Source organism: Sinocyclocheilus rhinocerous, unplaced genomic scaffold, assembly GCF_001515625.1.
Source record: "Sinocyclocheilus rhinocerous isolate Xijiao unplaced genomic scaffold, SAMN03320098_v1.1 scaffold705, whole genome shotgun sequence".
NCBI classification, from domain to species: domain Eukaryota; kingdom Metazoa; phylum Chordata; class Actinopteri; order Cypriniformes; family Cyprinidae; genus Sinocyclocheilus; species Sinocyclocheilus rhinocerous.
The window spans coordinates 1098539-1122576 of NW_015630576.1; the positions used below are offsets into that span (position 1 = coordinate 1098539).

General features: G+C 36.3%; 1 protein-coding gene across 1 annotated transcript in view; it reads right to left on the reverse strand.

Moving 5' to 3' along the window:
* The window catches only part of hdac5 (histone deacetylase 5), a 55193-nt gene that overhangs the window by 1631 nt on the left and 29524 nt on the right, over positions 1–24038 (reverse strand). The window contains exons 6-23 of the mRNA XM_016553126.1: positions 20803–20934; positions 19638–19750; positions 17313–17432; positions 15954–16194; positions 13794–13999; positions 13435–13719; positions 8424–8589; positions 8149–8282; positions 6971–7091; positions 6375–6424; positions 5027–5134; positions 4843–4898; positions 4518–4605; positions 4209–4328; positions 4010–4107; positions 3321–3439; positions 2855–2988; positions 2381–2465 (exon numbers count right to left, since the gene is read on the reverse strand). Coding sequence (XP_016408612.1) covers positions 2381–2465; positions 2855–2988; positions 3321–3439; positions 4010–4107; positions 4209–4328; positions 4518–4605; positions 4843–4898; positions 5027–5134; positions 6375–6424; positions 6971–7091; positions 8149–8282; positions 8424–8589; positions 13435–13719; positions 13794–13999; positions 15954–16194; positions 17313–17432; positions 19638–19750; positions 20803–20934 — 2376 coding nt within the window. The remainder of the gene's footprint in view (positions 1–2380; positions 2466–2854; positions 2989–3320; positions 3440–4009; positions 4108–4208; positions 4329–4517; positions 4606–4842; positions 4899–5026; positions 5135–6374; positions 6425–6970; positions 7092–8148; positions 8283–8423; positions 8590–13434; positions 13720–13793; positions 14000–15953; positions 16195–17312; positions 17433–19637; positions 19751–20802; positions 20935–24038) is intronic.

Here is a 24038-nt window from a genome sequence, read left to right on the forward strand (position 1 = left end):
TAACAAAAGAAAACAAGTAGATAAAATAGAAATAGAATAGAAAGTGCTAGTGTTAGAGTGCAAGTGTTGATGGAAGAGATGTGTTTTTTTTCTTTACATATTGTATTAATTTCTATATTCATTCATTTATTCACTATTTTACTTAATATGAAAGTGTATTAAATATCAGTATTGTGGTAATGGATTTATTCAGAAATTTCTTTAATGGACATTTTCAAAAAACATTTTTTCCAGGAAAAACTGTAGAATTTCTATTATATATTATTTTTAAAGATCTTATATTATATATATATATATATATATATATATTATATAAGATCTTTAAAAATAATATATAATAGAAATTCTACAGTTTTTCCTGGAAAAAATGTTTTTTGAAAATGTCCATTAAAGAAATTTCTGAATAAATCCATTACCACAATACTGATATTTAATACACTTTCATATTAAGTAAAATAGTGAATAAATGAATGAATATAGAAATTAATACAATATGTAAAGAAAAAAAACACATCTCTTCCATCAACACTTGCACTCTAACACTAGCACTTTCTATTCTATTTCTATTTTATCTACTTGTTTTCTTTTGTTATTAAAAACAACAACTTGACCCTCTAACACTTGCACTCTATTTCTACTCTACCTACTTGTTTTCTTTTTTATTTAAAAAATGACCCTCTAACACTAGCATTCTCTATTCTTTTTCTATTCTTTCGACTTGTTTTATTTATTTAAAATAATTGACCCTCTAACACTAGTGTTCTCTATTATTTTTCTATTCTATCTACTTGTTTTCTTTTTATTATTAAAAAAAACCTTGCTACGTGTACTGCGTTAGACTAATCAAGACTTGTCACACCATTTACATATTATTGTTCGGTAGCACTTTAGTTTTAGACCAATTCTTGCTATTAAGTAGTTGCTTATTAGCATGCCTATTATTAACATATTGGCTGTTCATTAGTACTTATAAAGCACATTTTCTGCATGACCATATTCTACATCCCTAATCCTACCCAATGCCTAAACTTAACAACTACCTTATTAACTATTAATAAGCAGCAAATTAGGAGTTTATTGAGACAAAAGTCATAGTCAATGGTTTCTTAATAGCGAGAATTGGACCTTAAAATAAAGTGTGACCTATTGCTCTTTTGTTGGTTTGATTGCTTCTATTGTCCTCATTTGTAAGTCGCGTTGGATAAAAGCGTCTGCACTAAATGTAAACAATACAATCTTAGCCAAGGTTTCTTCAGTTTCACTTACTCTGAATCTCAATGACCCTCTCTAAAGAGGCTGTGGCTTTTGGACATGGTTTCTGTTGAAGCACTGCCAGTGGTAGAGGATCCAACTGCAACACACAAAAAAACATGAAAAATAAAATAAATAAACTAATTCATGTTTATTTCATAAATAGGAACACTATTAAAAACTCACGCTCTGCTAATATTGACCTTGCTGTTTTTATGTTGAGGGTTCCAGAGACCTTAATAATGTATGTGTAAATGTGTATGTGTTTTGAAAATAACTTCTTATTTACCCTTCAAATTTTTCAAATATGATCCTCTGACCTAATTAAAACCAATTAGGCAAGTATTATTTAAGCTTTAACCTTTTGTTTTATCACGGAGACCCCAAAACAGAACTTGAGGGGTTAAAAAAGAAACACTGTTGAGTTATGCAGCTCAAATATAATAATATCATGTACTGTTCAGATGTGTGTGAATGAATGACAGGCACCTCGTCTCCAAGCAATGCAGCCACACAGGACTCGGATGCGTCACAGATGGCAGTGAGGTCGTGACCTCCTTCCAGCGCCAAAACCACACGGCCACCAGCCAACTTTATCAACTGCTTAGTGAGATGGCCGAAACCTACGCACAGAGCCAGGAGCATGCTGGGTAATTCATGATCTATAAACAAACTCAAAAGCCTTCAGCAAACCTTAACGCCCCCAATTTTAACAGAAATGTAGGTTAACAGTGAAAAAGACTATCATTCTGTTGGTCTAGTTGTACTACCAGTGTGACACCAATCTTTACTGCTCCCCCAAAGCAATGTCCCAGAACAACTGAGGTAGTCCAGCCTCAAATAAATAAATGGATTTTTTGTGTATAATGCAACCCCATCTATGCAATCAAGGGGCACAAACAGCATTTGTGCCATCTGACCTTTGGTACTGGAAACATTATTGAGACAAAAGTCATAGTCAATGGTTTCTTAATAGCGAGAATTGGACCTTAAAATAAAGTGTGACCTATTGCTCTTTTGTTGGTTTGATTGCTTCTATTGTCCTCATTTGTAAGTCGCGTTGGATAAAAGCGTCTGCACTAAATGTAAACAATACAATCTTAGCCAAGGTTTCTTCAGTTTCACTTACTCTGAATCTCAATGACCCTCTCTAAAGAGGCTGTGGCTTTTGGACATGGTTTCTGTTGAAGCACTGCCAGTGGTAGAGGATCCAACTGCAACACACAAAAAAACATGAAAAATAAAATAAATAAACTAATTCATGTTTATTTCATAAATAGGAACACTATTAAAAACTCACGCTCTGCTAATATTGACCTTGCTGTTTTTATGTTGAGGGTTCCAGAGACCTTAATAATGTATGTGTAAATGTGTATGTGTTTTGAAAATAACTTCTTATTTACCCTTCAAATTTTTCAAATATGATCCTCTGACCTAATTAAAACCAATTAGGCAAGTATTATTTAAGCTTTAACCTTTTGTTTTATCACGGAGACCCCAAAACAGAACTTGAGGGGTTAAAAAAGAAACACTGTTGAGTTATGCAGCTCAAATATAATAATATCATGTACTGTTCAGATGTGTGTGAATGAATGACAGGCACCTCGTCTCCAAGCAATGCAGCCACACAGGACTCGGATGCGTCACAGATGGCAGTGAGGTCGTGACCTCCTTCCAGCGCCAAAACCACACGGCCACCAGCCAACTTTATCAACTGCTTAGTGAGATGGCCGAAACCTACGCACAGAGCCAGGAGCATGCTGGGTAATTCATGATCTATAAACAAACTCAAAAGCCTTCAGCAAACCTTAACGCCCCCAATTTTAACAGAAATGTAGGTTAACAGTGAAAAAGACTATCATTCTGTTGGTCTAGTTGTACTACCAGTGTGACACCAATCTTTACTGCTCCCCCAAAGCAATGTCCCAGAACAACTGAGGTAGTCCAGCCTCAAATAAATAAATGGATTTTTTGTGTATAATGCAACCCCATCTATGCAATCAAGGGGCACAAACAGCATTTGTGCCATCTGACCTTTGGTACTGGAAACAGAAAAACAGCAAACTCACATTTGGCGGTGACATTATATCCACCCAGGGGGGACTGATGGCCCTCCACAGCGTCAAAACCAGCTGACACTAGCACTACATCCGGGGAGAACTCATTGGCTATGGGCATCACCACCGTTCTGCAAGCACACAGACAGCAAGACTCTGATTTACAAACGATCTGCACAGACTCCCATGAGACAACATCTTTATACAAGTGTAATCCAGAAACTAACTTAATACATTTTTAAAGAGCAATCGCTTTGATGTCCTGCCTCTAAAAAAAAAAAGCTAAATAAAAAAAAATATATATTTAAAATGAATAATAATATATAATATATAATTTTTGTCATATATATATATATGTATGAAGAGTTTGGTTCCAAAACGCTATAAATCCATTTTGATACAGATTTTGGCAGAAACTCAAAATGGCGTTTAGGAACCAAACTCTTCATATATATATACATATATACATATATATATATATATATATATATGTACACACACACACACACACAACAAAAATTAATTAAAAAAATATTATAAAAAGTATATTATAATAAAATAAATTCATGAAAAAAAAAATGCTAAAACCATTTCATGGGGTCTCAAGAACATTTTTAATGCTGAAAGTGGGACTATATTTTGTGTAAGGTTTTTTACATTTTCTCTATTTGTCTCCGACAGACAGGAAGTGCAGATCTCACCTGAAGGCAGTTAGATACTCCACATCACCCATAGGTGGCTCCACTCCACCTGTCCAGGCAATGTTGACATTAAAGCCCTCTCCTGGACCTACACCCACCTAGAGAGGAGCCCATGAGACGGTCAGTTAGAAATAAAAGACAATTTTGGTCATGTGACTACAGGAAGCAGCTATTCCCACAGTGACTAAAATGCTGTTACCTCCTCAGGAGCTCCGCTGCCTGGGAAAAAGTTGCCATCGTCATAACGGTGCAGGGAAATGTACAACACATTGGGGTCATTATAGAAGGCCTGCTGGGTCCCGTTTCCATGGTGAATATCCTATGAAAAGGATTGGAAGGTGGTTTTGTAACACAGACAAGTCTGGTTTTGTTCTTTGCTGTTCTATTAACAATCAAATTCATTTTAGAGAAGATTTTACTTTTCTAAAATCAGCTTAACTGAAAGAGTACAATAATATTGCTTGTCACATGTGGACTGTAACATCACAAGCGGCTCCTAAAAACTCACCCAGTCTATGATCAGGATCTTGCCCACCCCGAGTTTCTGCTGCAGGAGTTTGGCAGTGATGGCCACGGAGTTGAAGAAACAGAAACCCCTGCCAAGATACACACAGAGCAGTGGACGGTTATTCATGCGAACACACATAAATGATTTATCCATCTAGATAACACAAAACTCACACCAAGATATAAAAGTCCACACATGAATCATTAAAATGCATTTTGTTACTTTATGTAGTGTAAATTACGATGAAGTAAACAACTTTCCATGATGCATTGAAAATATATTTTTTTAATAAAATATTTGACACAGACTCTCACAGATTACTTACATGGCGGTTGATTCCTCCGCGTGATGACCAGGAGGACGGACCACTGCAAACCCGTTCTATCCATCAAACAAAACCAGAAGAGAAGGGAGATGAGGACGACATAAGAGATGTGATATAATATCTGAATATTTATGCCAGAACATCAATTAAACATGAAGCTGTGGTAAGAGAAATAAATATGAACCTTCAGTTCTCCAGCAGCAACTTTGAATGCCAGCTCAATGACGCAGCCCACCGCCATCCGGACAGCTCCTGACGAGTGCATCTCGTTCCACACTGTGTCACTGTCCACCTAAAGGCCATTAAATCATGTTAAATACTGCCACAAATGGGTGAACTCAGAACTGAGCCTATTTACGTCCTTAATATAAATGTCCATGGTTTTATTGCAGGACAATTCATTAGTGCAAAACCCTGAGTAATAATAATAATAATAATAATAGTAATAATAATTTATTTATTTATATAATTAATATATTATAAAACATAATTATTTTGTTATTTAAAAGTTTTATTTAAAGGTTTTGTTTTTTTAAATATTATACTTTAATAATAATAATAATAATTATTATTTAGATGTTTTATTTTATCATAGTCTATGTATGTATATATTTATTATAATATATAATGTATATATTCCAATCTAATTATATTATAAAACACTATTATTATAATTTAAAGGTTTTGTTTTATTTTAATATCACACTTTAATAATGATTTTTATTTAGATGTTTTATTTTATTATAGTCTACACAGTATATATCTGTATATTTATTATAAATAATATATAATGTATGTATTCCAATATAATCTAACAATAATAATGCTAATTTATTTAAAATAAGATGAAACATTTAATAATAATAATATATAAAATTAATATATTATAAAACATCTGTATTATTTAAAGGTTTTGTTTTATTTTAATATTATACTTTAATAATAATAATGATTATTATTTATGTTTTACTATATTATAGTCTACAGTATATATCTGTGTGTTTTTTATAATGTATATTCCAATCTAATCTAACAATAATAATGCTAATTTCTTTAAATTAAGATGAAACATTTAATAGTAATAATAATAATAATTTTATTAAAATGTTTAATGCATACTTTCATAATAATAACAACAACAACAATAATAATGATAATAATATTTTTTATGTTTTATTATAATCTAAATATTTATAATAATCTATAATCTAATGTAATAATAAAAATAATGTTACATTATTCAAAAAGATAAAACATCTAGATACTACAACTACTACTAATAATAACCAAGTACCAAATGTAAGTAAGGTTGCACAGTCAAGGAAAAAAAAACATTAACTAATAATACCATGGCCTACTTTTCACAACTCAAACAAATCCTAACTGACAAATTCCTGCCTACATTATTTGCCAGAATATTCAGTTTTGTTGGTAAATACCTCCTATTATTTACAGTTACATACATTGTGAATGCCATTTCATTCTTTATTAAAGAAGTGTGATGACTAAACAGATGAACAGACAAAACTTACCCCAATGCCTCCACACGGTAGGACAGCGTACATTTTCTGACTTATTGGACCTAGAAAATAAAAAAAGGCAAATCAGAAGCTGATCTGAAGGAGTGTTATGTTTAGCCCCACATCTGTTGTTCACACATTATCTATTCAGTTAATGGCATAATTGGCTATGCTAATTCAGTCTCGAGGATGCTCACTGGATGACGCTGACGCAACCATCATCTGTCTCGCTGTTCTACAAAGAGCACTCAAGGTCAAAACAGCCTGCACTTCTTCAAAGTGTGTCTCACATAAAAGTGGAGGTGGTGGAGTGATGGCAACTCTGTCCGCAGCTGAACCTTCTCACCCTCACACACACACACACACACACACACACACAAACGCACAATCGCACACACACACTTCGCTGGTGACTCAGAAGCGGGGGTGGGCAAATGTCTAGAACCTAAAAAAAGCCTAAGCGTCTGTCAAAGGAGATTTGCTTAAGCAAGCCATCAGATTGGAAGCAAGCAAGGGAAGCTTTTTGTGGATGGTGTACTAGGAGGAGAATCCTAAAATCAAGACAGCAGCAACTACTTACATCACAACAGAGAGCTTTTAAAACACACCTAAAAGTTTCTTGCTGTCCAGCTTCTGTCGGTTCAGTGGACTGGTGCCGTAGAGCAGCGTGTGGTACTCAGAATGCACAGTTTGGATTTCATCTAGTGTGGCCTTCCTTCCCCTGATCCTCTGCACACAAACAAACACAGAAGCACATTGAGGTAACGTCTATTATTATTATATATATATATTTTTTAAAGGTTTATGGCGTTTTATGCCTTTATTTAGATAGGACAGTATAGGTCGACAGGAAGTGAAGTGGGTGAGAGAGAGGGGGATGGGATCAGGAAAGGTCCGCGAGCCGGGACTCGAACTCGTGACACCTGAAGCGCAATGGCGCTGTATGTCGGCGCGCTGCCCAAGAGTCCATCGGCGTCGACTATTATTTGTTTGTTTTGACAAATGAATTTACATGACTCTTCTATGATATTTTTTTTGTGATTAAAGATTTTTTTAAAAATCACTTTGGTTCAGAGTCACTATAAATTATTTTTAAAATCTAATTCTAATTTCATGTTTTCGCTCATTGAACTCTAAATTGTGTAGCTGTGAAATTTTACCACTAAATGATTGGTTAAATTATATTATAAAACATGCTGCTCAAAAATATTAAACAATTGTGTACACTATCATTTAAAAGTTTGGGATCAGTAAGGTTTTTTAAGTTTTTTAAATAAGTCTCTTATGCTCAGCAAGGCTGCATTTATTTAAACAGTAATATTGTGAAGTATTATTACAACTTTAAAGAAATATTTCCTATTTTAATATATGTTAAAATATAATTTATTCTTGTGATGCAAAGCTGAATTTTCAGCATCATCACTCCAGTCTTCAGTGTCACGTGATACTTCAGAAATCATTCTGATATACTGATTTGGTGCTCAAGAAACATTTCTTATTATTATCAATGTTGAAAACAGTTGGAAACCATTTTTTCAGGCATTTGTTGATAAACAGAAAGTTTAAATTACAGCATTTATTTGAAATAGAAATCTTTTCTATTTCAAAAACACTGTAAATGTCTTTACTGTGACTTTTGATGCATCCTTGCAGAATAAAAGTATTTATTTATATATATATATATATATATATATATATAAAACGAAAAGGGAGTGTGTTTTTGCATTACCACCAAGCTTCCTGTTAATCGCTTCTGGCTGACCCTTCCAGCAGGTGGCGCACTTACCTCACAGCGACCAAGCAGCCCTGTTTCCTGTAGCCTGGACCAAACACTCTGAATGCGACCGGCGTGTTCGGGATGGATGTTGGTGTTCCCACATATGCACTGGTGCTTTAGCATGAAGGTGTCATACACCAGCCCTGCAGAGAGAGTGAGGAGATTATTACAAATAAAAGTCTAGTACAAATACAATGAAACATGAACTGAGATGAATCTACTATGCATATTGTCTTTTAGATCAATTCTCCACTCTGTGACTGATAGACAGCGGAGCAGTGTACCTGTCGTGAAGAGATGCTTAATGGGCACCTCATTCAGGGGCGCTCCTTTAAGACTAGAAGTGACGGGGGACGACTGTGCCCTTCCCAGGGGTCTGTGGGGCATTCCCGTGATGGACAGAGAGGTCTGGAACACATTCAGTTGTTGCACATGCTGCTGGTCCAAATACTGCGGAAAGAGCACACAAACATCATGAATTCAGTGCCGTTCAACAGTTCAGTTCGACTCTGTTTGATTCAGCTCATTTAAATTCAGTTGAGTTCAGTACACTTTGAATCGGTTCTGTTCAGTACGGTTTAATTCAGTTTAAATTAGTTTTATTAAGTACAATTTAAAACAGTTCAGTGCAGTTTCATTCAAGTTCTATTCAGATCAGTTTCGTTCAGAAGAGTACAATTTTTTTTTCTGTTCTGTGCATTTCAGTTCATTTAAACAGCAATTTTATTTTAGTTTGGCTAAAAGAATAAGCTTTTCTTTCAGTTCTGCTTAATTCAACCGAATATTAATCATAACTATAATATTATATAAACAATAAAAAATAGAAACAAAATATTAAAATATAACATTATCATGTTAAACTGATGGTAGCAGATGGTAATAGTGGTACTAACCTTGGTACTATGGTATTTAAACGGTATTTTGAATACAATCCAGTTGAGCTTCATTTACTTAGCAATGAACTAGTTTTAATGTAATTCAGTTCAATAAACCTTAGTTTTGGAGTTAAGTCAAATCAGTGTTTGAAAAGGGCTCCAGCCAAGATCATTTTCAATAATTGAAATAAAATAAAATAACATAATAATGAAACGACACAGATGAAATAAAATTAGAATTTTATTTTATTAGATTTTTCATACAAGATAAAAAAACGTAAACTTACAAAACTTACATAACAATGTTGCCGTGGCAATTAGCTGAAAAAAGTTGAAGTTGAAGTAATTAAAACTACTAAAATGAAATGAAATAAAATAAAATTAGAATTTCATTTTATTAGATTTTTCATATAAGATACAAAAAAAAGTTAACTTACAAAACTTACACAACAATATTGCCTTGGTAATTAGCTGAAATAAGTTTTAGTTGAAGCAATTAAAATGACAAAAAATTAAAATAAAATAAATGTATAAGTTCAAATAAATTACTAAATTTAAGTTAATATAAATTCTAAGTTAAAATAGAAATATAAAAAACCCTAAAAACAAATAAAATTGCCAAAAGTGCTAAAATGAAAATGAAAACCTAAACATGAAAAAAAAGCTAATTCAAAATATTAATAATCACTGTAATTGTATATAAATAATACTAAAATAACACTGGAGTATGTGTGCAAAGAATAAGTTAAGATCATAGCAGACTAAACATCAGTCCAAGCACACGGTCTGGACCATCTCACTAAAGAAAGTCAGCAAACATTTGCCAAAAATCTACTCAAAAGTCTCCAGCAGTAAACAGCCTCAGAGTCTGCTCTATATCAGATGAGCGGAATGAATGAACGTGTGTGTGTGTGTGTGTGAGCAGCGAGACAGCCGCTGATGCAGGACAACGTGCGATGGAAGCACATGCGAGATGATGAGATTCATACTAGTTGTTCTTTTTTCTTTTCTTGCACGAGACCTTGAGGTTGAAGGTATGCCAGCAGACACAAATTTTCACAATTCCCTTTTTCATGCCAACTATCTCTTTATTCGAGACGCTAAAGCCATGCAGCATCTGTCTCACTCACTATGGAAAGTGACGGGGGCTCAATTTGTATTCAAGACACTCAGGCAGACAAGCAGAGGCATTCACACACACAAGGACGTAGGTGGGGGTGTTTTAATGAGAAGGAAAGGCCAGCTAGGGTCTGTGACTGACCAAGGAGTGTTTTGTGTATCGCTGCCTCAATGGTGACTGCATGTCACCGCACAACAGACACACACAAACACACACTGCGGCGTGTCACGTCACCCTGGTGGGCTGTGATTGGGTGTGAAGTGCAGGGCAGTGAAGGCGGGCGGGGTACGGAGGAGGAGATGAATCACCAAGGAGAGATGAGTCAGAGACGGTCCATTCACAGGGGAGTATATGTGTAGATATGTGTGTGTGTGTGTGTGTGTGAGTGAGTCTGCCGCTGTGCGAGAAGGATGCAGTCTGAATTCTAATGCCGTGCTCTTTTGAATTTTTTTCTCAATGATTGCAAGCAGAGTGAGCGCGAGCGAGGAGGAGGGTGTTGCTCTTTTTTCAATAACTTTCTCTCCTGCTCATTCACTTTCACTCATTCATTTGTTTTTCTTTCGTCCCTCCCTCACAACAGCAGTGTCTGTTTGTGGGGTCTGTGTTAAGATCAAATTGAGCTCTTTTGGAGGATAAAATCTGCCTGGATGTCATGCAAATGAATGGGCTGGAATACATAACGGCATAAATCACCGCAGTGGTGCTATCGTTATATATATATATATATATCAAATAAAATGACGAATAAGAATTGAGAGATCAAAATAATGCACATTTCTTAATAGATTAATTACATATCACAAAATTACACGCACACTAGGCACAAAAAATCCTTATGTATAGTGAGTATTTGCAGTACAGTGAAAATAAAGACAAAAGTACTTTGTAAAATACTAAGGCTTAGCTTTAATAGTAAAAAAAAAACATGGTAATATCATGGTACCTTTAATAAGACGCAGAGTTATTATTATTAACTTAAACAACTGAAAACATTTTGTTGATTTAAATAAACGTGAAATAAAATAAAATATAAATATTAGATGAAAAACTGCAAATAGTTGAAAATGAAAACTGAACTAAAAAAAAAAAATTTAAAAAGAATAAAAATGACATAAGCACATTACAAAATTACTAATAATTAAACAAAACTTAAAATGAAGACTGAAAAGATAAATGTAATATAAAAATGAATTCAAAATATTAATAAAAACCATAATAGCATATAAATCATATTAAAATATAAATAATATATTACAAAATATATCATTACCATGTTAAGCTGATACTATGGTATTTAAACAGTACTTTGAAGAATGCCATGGTATTACTATGAGAGTTATGTAAAAAAAATTTTTTTTTAAAAATAAAGAAAAGAAAAAAGAAAACAGAATAACCATTGTGCCAAATCCAAAATCCATGGTAATACAATAGAACTTTTTTACAAGATAAGATAAGAATAAGATAAGAATAAACCTACTCAGTAACGTTTTAAAAAGAACTATAGTACAGTGCTTGTATCGGATGGTAAAACCATGGTACTTTTTTGCAAGATAAGAATAAATCTGCTTAAGTGCAGCTCTTTGACAAATACTGATTTTACACTTCCTGAACAAAATTTGAGTGGTGCTTGCCACTATTGGCACCATGAAGCTAAGAAGTGTTTTTAGAGCTTTGCTAGGTGGTTGCTTACTGGCTCAAGTCACAAAAGCTTACCCCTGCTTCCTATATGCTAGAGATTCATATTAAAGTTTAATAATTTGAGATAAGAGTTTGTTAAAAACCCCAACTACATATGAGCAATAGTAATACCTCAAGGCTAAACACCTAAGCAAGCAGCACTAACTAGACAAACTTTAGCTCTCGGAGGAACCCCCACCATCGTTCCCAAGTCAATTTCATTGCGTCATCCTATCTAGCAATTATTTATGTGTCTCTCTTCCCCTCTTCTCGCCCGCTCCCCTCCTGCCTCCAGTAGTGAGTCACTGGTGGGAAGAAGAGAAGAGAGCAATCTTCCTCTTTAAGATTCTTTTCAGGGGGCGAAAAAGCTGCAAACGCTCTGGTTGAGAGGGATACCCTCGATCTCCAGTCACCAAGCCCCCGCATGTGCGTCCCAACACTCATCAGGAACTTGCCTACGCACTTAAGCTCTCGAAAAGTGCAGTGACAGAGTCATCGGAAAGACATTAGATGCATCTTAAAAGTCTAATGACAACAAAATCCACACAGCTGCTTCTAGTTTCAATAAATACAAAATAATACATTTAAGAAATTACGTTAAGCTGCATTACGTGCATAGGTTTTGCACGGTGACTCATGCAGTGACTACGCTGCTTTTTCATAAATTCGCTCAACACTAAAGCCAAAGAATGTTTCTGAATGTGTTGATAGCTTTGTATGTTATGCAAAATAGAACGGGGATGGGAAAAGATGATAAAGGAGAAAGGGGTAAATATAGAAAGCTGTCTTAACATGGTAAACAAGTAGTACACAAAGATAACTGCAATTTTAGAAGGTCAGTGATCCTTAGAAGTTCAAGAAACTAAAACTATGCAAAATACATGTTGGCAGTTCTGTAATATACTTTAGTGAAGTGTGTAATTTTTTCTATTTAAAATAGCAATGGCGCAACCTTGGCGTGGGACTAGCAGTTTGTTAGACAAATGGCAGGCGGAGGCAAGTTCAGGAAACCTTGTTAAAAACAGCCATTATTATTTGTTGCAATTGACCATTTGCAAAGAGTTTGATTGACAGGCGATCTGACCAATCATAACGCCGAATCCGCCATCTTGCCCAACAAACAAATCAGTCAGGAGAGTAGATTAACTTTGGTGGACTTAAACTTGAAAAATGTTGTGCATTGATGTCCATCCACGGTACGTTCTGATGTTCATTCATGTTTATTTCGTGTTTTAAGTAAATATGAAAAGACGATTGGTTCACGATTGGCGCTTGAACTGAGGCAATACAGCAATCTGTAACGACACATTAAAGAGCCACAAAACGGTATTTATTGTTGGAATTTCTTAAAAAATGACAAAACTTTAAAGACAAGACCTTGTTTCATACCAGAAGTAACCTGCTCTGTCTTGTCTGTTGTCATGTTGTCAGTTTCCTCTTTGCTCCGCAATGTATTTTTTACTGCGTGAGAACATGATGTGTGGTGTGAGAGTGGCACGGACATAGCAACAGTAACTAAGGAGGGCGGGTTTTTGCAAAGGGTCAATTCCGTTTGGTGACACTAATAGCACAGAAATTACAAAAACTTTCAGTATAAAAAAAAACAAAGCTGTAATTTCTCACCTGGCCATAGGGGGCGCCCTCTTCATCACATTCCCTCAGTTCAATGGCTTCGTCTTCATCATCATCTTCCTCCAAGTCACTTTCTGTGCTTTCTCCCTTCAACGGAACCAGACGTTCCGAAGGGGGTGTGGTCTCGCCGGAGCTCTCTTTCTGTAACCCCTCCCTTACGTGATCAAGGCCCTCCCCTCGCTCGTCCTGCATCTCTGCGGTTTCTGTAAGCTCCTCCTCCGTCTCCTCGGGGTGCGTGGGAGGCTGCCTTGGAAGCTCCGCCCCTTTGGAGAGGATCTGAAAGGAGGTGGAGCTTATTAGCATTTTTTTGCATAATAGCTTGAACAGCATCAGATATCTGATCCATATACCTTATTTAGCTGGTAGTGTTTCTGTTTCTCAAGGAAGTGCTGGTGCTGCTGTTGCATTACGAGGTGCTGCAGGGCCTGTGGTGTTTGCGGCAGGGGCGCTGATTGGGTACGGCTCAGTGGCCGGTGCCTAGGCAACTTATTCACTGTACGCATGCTGTTGGACACCCGCTCACCCGTTACCAGCGGAGATTGCCCATACATGGGAACTGCGGGATAAAGATCAAGATGAAAAGTGTAAGCTGTTACACCTACACATCAAACTGTTTTTAACATTAATTTTCTTGTCAACTTGGTATCGTAGTACCGTGACTTTTGACATTCCTTGTTAGCACACTGCAGACCTGACCTGTAAGACCTGAAAAGTACTCAGCGCAATTACTTGAATGTAGACTGCTCTAGCGATGCAAGTTTAATTTTGCACGTTGTTTTTTCCCACGGTGGACATTAGCATAAATTGTCTCAGTTTTCAACTCATAGTAGAGCAACAGTTTGAAGAGAATCTTGCAGACCAAATAAAAAATCAGTTAAACTGTCAAAATGTGTATAGCTAACTAGTTAGTAACCTGAATAATGCATCTGGCTTAAATCGAGCCACGAGTACGAAGAAATATTACGGTCAGGGCAAAAATAAGAGTACATTTGTATCTGCATTAGGGGTGGGTGATATGACCAAAATCTTATATAACGATTTGAGTAATTTTATTTCACGATAATGATATATATCACAATATAGTTATTATTGCTTTGAATAAGGTCTTTATGATAAAAAAATGTTTATACCATAGAAATTTCATAATTCTTGTCACCCATGCAGTGTTAATTTTGACAGCAAATTTTGATTTAATTTTAGTCATAGTCTTTTGACTAAAATGCCATTTAGTTTTAGTCATATTTTAGTTATCTGAATTGTTTTTAGTTTTAGTCTAGTTTTAGTCGACTAAATCTACAGTAAATTTAGTCGGCTAAAATCTAATGGGTTTAGTTACAGTGTAATGCATTTATTAAGCATGAATCTCTTCCCAAATCGTCCCTCCCTAACAATAGATTGTCAATAGATGTACGTCATAGTTTTTGTCATTCAAAAAGAGTTTTAGTTTGTTATCGTCTTGTTGTCGTCGGTGAAAAAAATGTCGTTGACGACAATTATGACGAAAATTATTCGTCAACGAAATTAACACTGCACCCATGTCAATATCACAAAAAAAAACCTGATACCAGCCTAAATAAAAAAAACAAACAAAAAACAAAACTCAAACTCACTGAACACAAGGAAACAGCCAGCAATTAAATACGATTAAGAAACTAATTACAAGCAATAGGAAAAAAACTACAGTATAACAAATAAATAAGACATGCTACATACATCGTGTAAAGTAATCAAATGTATAAAAACACTGCATATTCTTCACTGTATAAATTAAATATATATTTCTTATTAAAGTTACAAAAGTGATTTAGACTAGAGCAGGGAGAGATTTTCTCTCTTTTGTTGTTTGATTTAACATGAATGACACATTATTAGACTAATGTCACTTTAAGAGCTGCCTGGATAGAATATACTGTTACACATGTTTTCTTTCTCAGCAGTTTGCTTTCACTTAAAACCTGAATTACTCTGTTTACATGGATACATGGGCATTTTAACTCATAAAAGTGTATTTAACCGTTCAAGGCCTATAAAGAGCCAAAAACAACTCCATTTAACACTCCGGTGCTCTGTGAGCACCGTCTTCACGTATGCACCTCTCTGATAGCGCTCAGAACCAGCCTCTCAGACAGTGCACGCATATAGCAAAATTAGTTCTCTTTTGCTGCTTATTGCATTTCAACTGCTTAAAGTCACTTGATTTTAAACAGCAATGCTTAAAATCGCATGTAAACAATACGTTTTTGTGACCACGTAGCACAGCAATGTCACATGAACGTGTAAATGCGATAGAGAAGATAGTTGAAAATCTTGACTGGTTGACATATTTCTACCGGTTAATCATGTCTACCAGTATATCTTCCACCCCTAATCTGCATACTTGTGTAAAGTATGTTTCTTGCCTTAAGGCACTGATGCATGTACCATTACATTTACATACAACACATTTACATTTATAGCTTTTTGCATTGCATTCAGGGTAACCTGACTGTATAGTATGAATTTATGTGTACCTGCGAGAAGTGCGCTCTGTTGACGAGCCTGCTCCAGCAGTAGGACGTGCTGGAGCAGCGAGGAATGGCTACTGTGGCTATTAGAAGCGGAAGGGGGCTCGGGGTCATGGGGTGCCCCGGTGGGAAGGCACGTCGGCAAGGACGATGTGCTGATGAACTTCCCTGTCAGTGCCCCACCTTGACACAAACTCTGGATTGTCTGCCGCTCTGCCTCCTGCTGGGCACTGAATTTCTGAGGAGCCTAGAGTAGAGGAGAAGAGAATGAGAATTTATTCTGCAGACTTGGGAACACTAAGCTGCTTAAAGCTGCAACCAAGGTACCAAAGCCTACAAGGCTGTTTTCACACTGGGTTTGATTGCTTGGTCCAAACCAGAACCAGTTTGATTCCATCCCCTTCTAATGCCCCGCTGCTCTGCATTCACATTGTACTTTTTGGTCCTTTTGTGTCACCACTGTGAGAGCTTGTTTTATACCAGAGGTGTCCAATCCAGTTGCTGGAGGGCCAATGTCCTGCAGAGTGTAGCTCCAACATGCCCCAACACACCTGCCTGGAAATTTCAAGAAACCCTGAAGACCTTGATTAGCTGGTTCAGGTGTGATTAATTAGGATTCACGAGTTCACACTTACATATAATAAACTGAGTAAAGGTTATGCGTATTTGGCGTGCTGTCCGGGGAGAGGGCTCCGAGCTCGGTAATTACTCTCGAGCCCGGGGTACTCCCCCTGTCCGGGGAGAGGGGTCCGAGCTCGGCTTTTAGCTCGGACCCAGAGCGCTGGGGTAGGAACAGGCTGAAGGTGAGGAGTCGGGGTAGTGGAGGGATGCTGAAAGACTAGAGATAATGAAGGTAAGACTGCTTTGATTATTTATAGGGGTTCTCTCTTGTGCTGGTTGGATAGATGGTGTAATGATGGATTGGCCGTGTTAATTATCTGCACGTGCTCCTCCCGAAATTTGTTAATAAAACATTACTTGAAGGTAAACTCTGCAGGACAGTGGCCTTTTCAGAGAAGGAATGTACTCCCATGCTTTATACTATAATTGTGACCAGGAGTGTGCAAAGATGCAAATTAGGCATCATCAAAAGTGGTTCACTTCTGCAATTTAGGACAAATAGCATTCAAACCAACTGTAGTGTAGTTCACATGAACCGTACCCGAGAATGGACTAGGGTTTGGATCAATGGTGTGCATCTTCTGAAAAACACTTTCACATCAATCAAACTCTTGAGTCCAGACCAAAAGCTCTAGGGTAAAAGCATCCTAATGATCTAGCAAGCCCACTAGGGTTCAGCCTACACCACTTGCTAACTCTGAATCACCATCACGAAGCCACCAGGCTTTAGCTGAGGACACTCACCGTGATGTGCGCGTTGGCAGGCAGTCCAAGAGAGATGTTGGGCAGAGATGGAGAGGTGTAGAGGCTAAGGGGACTCGGTGTCCCATCTCCAGTCAAAGACTGATGCAGAGAACGCAACTGCTGCCGAAACAGAAAGGGAGAGAAAGACGTGAGCCACACAGGACAAACAGCAGACCTATATTTCAAGATGTACACTTCAAACAGCACAAAGAATCCGTTTTATCTCAGGAAGGCATCCAAGACAAGGAGTTTCTGCTTGACTTGATCACTTGAAAGCATTCTTCTTTGGAAATCCTTACTAAGTTGTGACGAGCAAAGCAGCATGTGGGAATGGATTGTCTGTATTTGGGACTGGATGAGCGCCACTTGAAGAAGACAACAGTTCCAGTTGCCACGTTAAAGAAATGAGCTAAGGAGTTATAAGGATAATTAAAATGCTTGTTTTTTTTTCTAATTTCTAAAGACTGAAAAAATGTCCCTAAAGAAAGCTATGTGAGAAATACGGAGGTGTTTGTGAGTACTGGTAATCCCATCATCTGACCCTATACTTGGAGCGCAGCCATTTTCAAAGCCAAAGAACAAAAACTAATGGATCTGCTTTACAAGGCAACGTTTATTCATTCCCAAAGACCCAATTTAAGCCTTTCATTATAAGTTGTTCGTACAATGTACGTCATTCTCACTATGACAAAAAGGTTACACTAAGAAAGACGAGGAAGAAAAAGACAAAGCGGACATTCCGTGGCAGAGCGCTCTACCTGCAGCAGAGATGATGTCAGCATTCTATTCTCCTTCACATTTATCCATCACTTCTCTCGAGGTTGTACTGCTAGGCTACAGAGGCTCAGGAATAGCGATCTAAGACTATTTTTGGGGAGTGGTATGCAGCCTTTGCATGCTGGACAGAGCTAATGAGGTGATTCTTAAGTCATCTCCACTGGCGCCCATTTGAAGGGATTTTTTTTCTCTGCTTGATGAGACTGATGAACTTTATTTCTTTTCTCTTTGACAAAGTCCAGCACACTTCATCCTCATCACATCCACTAGCAATAACCTAACATGTTAAAAGATACTATACAAAGGGATGCTAAAATCAAATGTTTTCTACCCTTTAAGAAAACAGCGCACATAGTCAAGACTTAACACATTATGTACCACTAGCAAAACTGTTTCAGAAAAAAAGTGAATGTCATCAAACTTCGTCAGCAAGCATGGAAAATTCCTCAATTTAAACATGGACTGCGATAAGGATGGCATGACCAAAAGCGTACATCACACTATGAGTAATTGTATATATGGTAAAAATACATATCACAACATTCATTGACAAAAATGAAAAACATACATACATATTATTATGATAATTATTAAAAATAAAAATATAAAAAATATTAATATAAATTTTAGAATATTATATGTAAATTTTAATATTAGAAATTACCACATGGTATTACCTTTTAAAAAGAATCTAATTATATATATATATATATATATATATATTTATATAATTCGATTTAAAAAAAAGGTTATTACAATAAAAATAGTTTATTACAAAGTCATAAACTACATGTAAACACTGTAAATGGCATTATTTGTTTGTTTATATCCTATTTGTTTATATTCTATTTTAAGGTCCAACTCTCTCTATTAACAAACCATTAACTATGACCTTTGGCTCAAACTACTAATTTTCTTCTTATTAATAGTTAGTAAGGTAGTTGTTAAGTTAAGTAGGTATTAGGTAGGGTTAGGGATGTAGAATATGGTCATGCAGAATATGTGCTTTATAAGTACTAATAAACAGCCAATGTGTTAATAATAGGCATGCTAATAAGCAAGTTACAACTAGATAATAGTAAGAATTTGTCCCTAAACTGAAGTGCTGCCATGTTTTGTTTTGCATTTAATACGCTGGTCATCCAAAATTAAACACAAACTGGCTCATTCAAATTCAGCGTTCATACAATTTCATTCTCTCTGGCACTCAAGGTTAAGGTGATCCTCAAGGCTAGCTGCTTAGCATGCAGGGTTGACCCCAGGCAGATTCCTGCTGTCCATCCAGAGCAGCTGCGGCCATTCTTGAGCCTACAGATACAACTCACTGCAAGGCTGACTCTCGGAACATGTGTTTTTTTTTCAGGATTAGCATACCAGTGTTATCCCAGGCCATCACAAGGCTCCGTACGATAGATTGTTTCCATAGAAACAGTGTCATTATCTAGGTGAAGCCAATTTATTGTGTCTTTTTTCATCCCTAACCTATTGAGAAGCGAAGGGAGTGCGAGAGCAGAAGAGAGGCAAACGTGTAGGGGGTAAGTCTCTCACCTCAGCGTGGATGTTTGGGACGGATCCGCTGGAGCCATTCTCGGCAATGGCACAGTTAGAGCTGTTCGGAGAACTGGGACCCGAGCCAGGAGCACTGCTGCACATAGAGGACACTGAAACACACACACACGGATTTCAATAATCACATTTTAGCTGCAGCGTTAGAAAATATAGCTGATGATTTCACAATATTTTGTGATTGATTAAACCATTTTTAATGTATCAGCAGGATATTAAACGGTTCCCTTCCTCCAAGCAGCAGTTATATTAACAGCACAGGAATCACACAATACCTATGTGTTCATTAGTTCTGTTTGCAAATCTTCACACATCTGACAGCAGTTTTTTTAACAGGCTTATTTGAACACAACTCAGGTGCTGATATACGAAGGATTACATCTTCCATATAAACTATGTTTTGTGAAGCTTAATGCACAACTAATGTTTATTTTATCAAATTTATATTATTATTTTAATTTTGAGTCTAATTAAATAGTGCAAAAAATACATTAATAAAAATAATGAAAAAAAGGTAAAAAAGTTCAAATTTACACAATGCCAAATTTACAGAATTGTGCAGAAATATGTGCATTATTATAAATGTGCATTGTTATAGTGTCATAGTAGAAAGCAAATATTTTCCATATAACATTTTAAAGATACTTATGGGCCCCTATCACAAAATATGAACACACACACATACATATATATATATATATATATATTAGCATCTCTATAACTATGGCCAATGCGATACGAGAAGAGAGAATGCGCTTGAGAAACAGTTTAGAGAGGAGAAATCAATCTACATGTAAAATATTAGTCACAAATTATTGGTCTCTTTCTAAATAATAAAAGTATAGCGCATCTACTAATAATTATATATAAATAAATTTTTACTGATGGAAATATGTTAGAAATTATGCATCATGATACAAATGCCAACTTGTATCCGATGCACACTTTTTATAAATATAATGTAAATAATTGTAAATACTTTTTCCAAATATATATTTTTTTATTAAAATATATTTAGATGCCTTTATACTTTAAAACAGGGGATCTGTCAAAGAAAGATCATCGTATTTGGAAAGTCCTTAGCATAAAAAAGTTTGAGCCAGAAAGAGTAGTTCTTGGTTCAAACCTGTTCACAAACATGGTTTACCTGAGATCTCAATCGCCCTTTTCTTGAAGGTGCTGATCACAGTACCATCTTTCCGTCTAAGAAGTGGGCTGCTCCTCCTCTCAGCCACCTTCTGTTTTAACCGTGAACGTACCTTCAGATTGGGCTCAGAGGCTGAACAGAAGAGAGAAAGAAAAAGATTCAATTACTTAGAAAAGTAACAGCAAACCCAGCGTGATTTGACATATCACTTACGGGGTGTGAGTTGCAAAGCAAAGTTCACTATATTTGCTCAGGGGCTTGTTCAAAACCCTCCACCCTGAGTATGAGCAATTACAATAGTGATGTTTCACTTAATAAGCACAACTAATGAGGGTTTGCATCTGTCGCTCTTGTGCATCAGGACCATGGACAGCAACCGCCCGTCCCTTCCCATTTTTCTTTCTCCCCTACACTCACACACACAAAATGAGCTATAGATAAAAGTTATATTTACAGCGTGCCGATTTTATCTCTTGTTGATTTCGGAGACGCCGGGCCAAATTAAACTAATTGAAGTAAAAAGGGATTTGAAAGAGGAAAAAAAGAAAGAAATTGGGGTAATTATCCAAACAGGCCGTGTGTAAAGCGGCTTGACCGAGCCCTATGTGTTTTTCTGGGCCCGTTTGTGCGTCACAGCCACACTGGGCATATAGAGCAGAAAGGACTTTAGCCTCTAATGCTATCAGTGACTTTAGTATGGATTTAATTAGCTTTAAAATAAAAGTGTGAGACGAGGGGGAGGGGACGGGATGGAAAGACACACACTAACTGAGGGCACGTTATGTAAGAAGATTGCTGTGGTGTTGCCATAACAGTGGCAATATAGAGTAAGCGCTTCGCCCACGGTAACAGACCCGTCTGCGATTACTTTATCAGTGTGCTGAAGTCCAAGCTAGAGGGCACGTGTGTGTGTGTGTGTGCGAGTCTTCCTATCCTCCGGATGGTATATGTGTTAGCTCTATAATAGAGAGCTTTATAAAGCAGCGTGGGTGTGACAATTTAAAAGATAGCAGTGTGTAAAAAGCAGATAGCAGATTTGTGTGTGTGTGTGTGTTTGTGTGCTTGTGGGAACAAACTCACTGAATCTGTGTGGGAGTTTTGGAGTATGGCTGGCGGCTATAAGAGTGAACAGCAGATGACCAGCAGTACTTTGAAAAAAACCCTCACAAATATAGTCGAAAACATGTCAGAAATGATTTGAGACAACGTTTGAGGTGGCTATCGGTATTTGAATCTCTCATAAACAGGCTAAACTGTGTTTCGCTTCAAATCTAATAATGGCAGCAGGTTGTGTGAGGGTTAAATTGCAAGGTAGGCAATAATAAATATAATTATGTTTGTATGAAAACGATTTTCTCACTAATATAGCTATTAATATGCAGTGCTATTTAGGGCTGGGTAAAAAATATTGATATGTTGATTTTAATCGATTCCATTTTTACGAAACGATATTGATTCTTAAATCCCAAGAATCGATTAGTCTAGCCTGTTTTCAGTTAATGGACAGAACATTGAAGGGCACCTCCCATCCAATAAATCGCAATAAGCATTGTGCGTTGGTACTTTAAATATGAAACAAAGTCTCAGATTTCAAATTCTGTCCGTTGTATTGCAGTATTCAAACAATAAATGCTGTTTTGGTGCTGTTTAATGTGGAGTGACAGATCGCTGTAGCGCCTCGATCAACAGCCGCAGCAGCGCGAGGCGCACGTGAACATGACTAAACATCCGAATGTAAGTTAAAAGAATGAGTACAACTTTCATGTTTCCTGTAATCGCTCATTAAGTGTTTCAGCCGCGCAAAGACGTCAATATAACGGCTTGTAAACAATGTCACGGTCTCAGAAAAAAACATATTCGGTGACCATAAACTCATTAGTCAGCTAGAAAATTAAACTGTAGAGAGGGGCATTTTGCTAAATATATGCACAGCCACCATTTAAATGTGAAAAACCCCCGAATTGAAGTAGAAATATTATGTAATTGTAACTTTTATTATAAAAACTTAATTAAGTGTAATTTAAGCAGCTGTATAGCCTAAAAATCAGTTAGTTTTAACCTTCAATATTATAGTAATGTAGTACCCAACTGACTCTCATGTATATTTTACAGCATTAGTTAAGAGAATTTTTTTCCTTGAAGAAATTTGGCATGTGTACCTGATATATATCCAAAATAATCGATATTGAATCGAATCGCAAGCTTGTGAATGAGAATCGAATCGAATCGTGAAATTTGTGTCAAAACCCATCCCTAGTGCTATTATAGTTACCTAGAACCAAAATATAAACCATATATATATAATATATATATATATATAATGAATATATATATAAAATGACAAAAAATTACTACAATTTTAACTAAGATTAAAATGAAAACAAAGAACTGATTTGATTATTAATAAAAACTATAATAGTATCTCAACGGTATTAAAGTAACAGTGCTCTGAGGTGTGTTTGTGTGTAGGTCCGCTGTTCTGATGACTCATTATGACTCACACCTGCAGACTCCTCACTTCATCCCTACACACACACACACACACCCTTGCATCTTCTGTGACACCTCTGCAGTGTTAAACAGCTCAAACTTCGCCACACAAAACCGCTGGTGACTCCAGAACAGCGTCATTCATGCACAGAAAGAAAATAATCATCTAAAATTTACATGCAAACACTCATGCATTGGCTTATTCAATCCACTGATGGTTTATAATGCAGTGTCAATGTCACTTAGCTATTACTCATTAACACAATTCATTAAGATAACAAAAATAACTACATTTGCATATTCCCAGAGGAAATACAGGGCTTGCAAAACAGTAAAAGGATAGTGTTTACTGGTAAATTGATCCAGAAAAAGAGAAGACAGCCAGAGGACTGGAAGAAAAGGCCACCCAGCTGACCTCAACAGCTGAAGTGATCACTAGAAGTTACAATTTAAAATAACAGTTTTCTATTTTAATATATTTGACATTGTAATTTATTCCTGTGATGCAAAGCTGAATTTTCAGCATCATTACTCCAGTCTTAAATGTCACATGATCCTTCAGAAATCACTCTAATATGCTCAGGAAACATTTCTTATTTTCACTGCTGAAAACAGTGGCTGCTTATTTTTGTGGAAACTGTGATACATTTTTTTTCAGGATTGCTTGATGAATAGAAAGTTCAAAAGAACAGCATTTGTTTGAAATAAAAATTTTGTGTAACATTATAATTGTCTTTAATATCCCT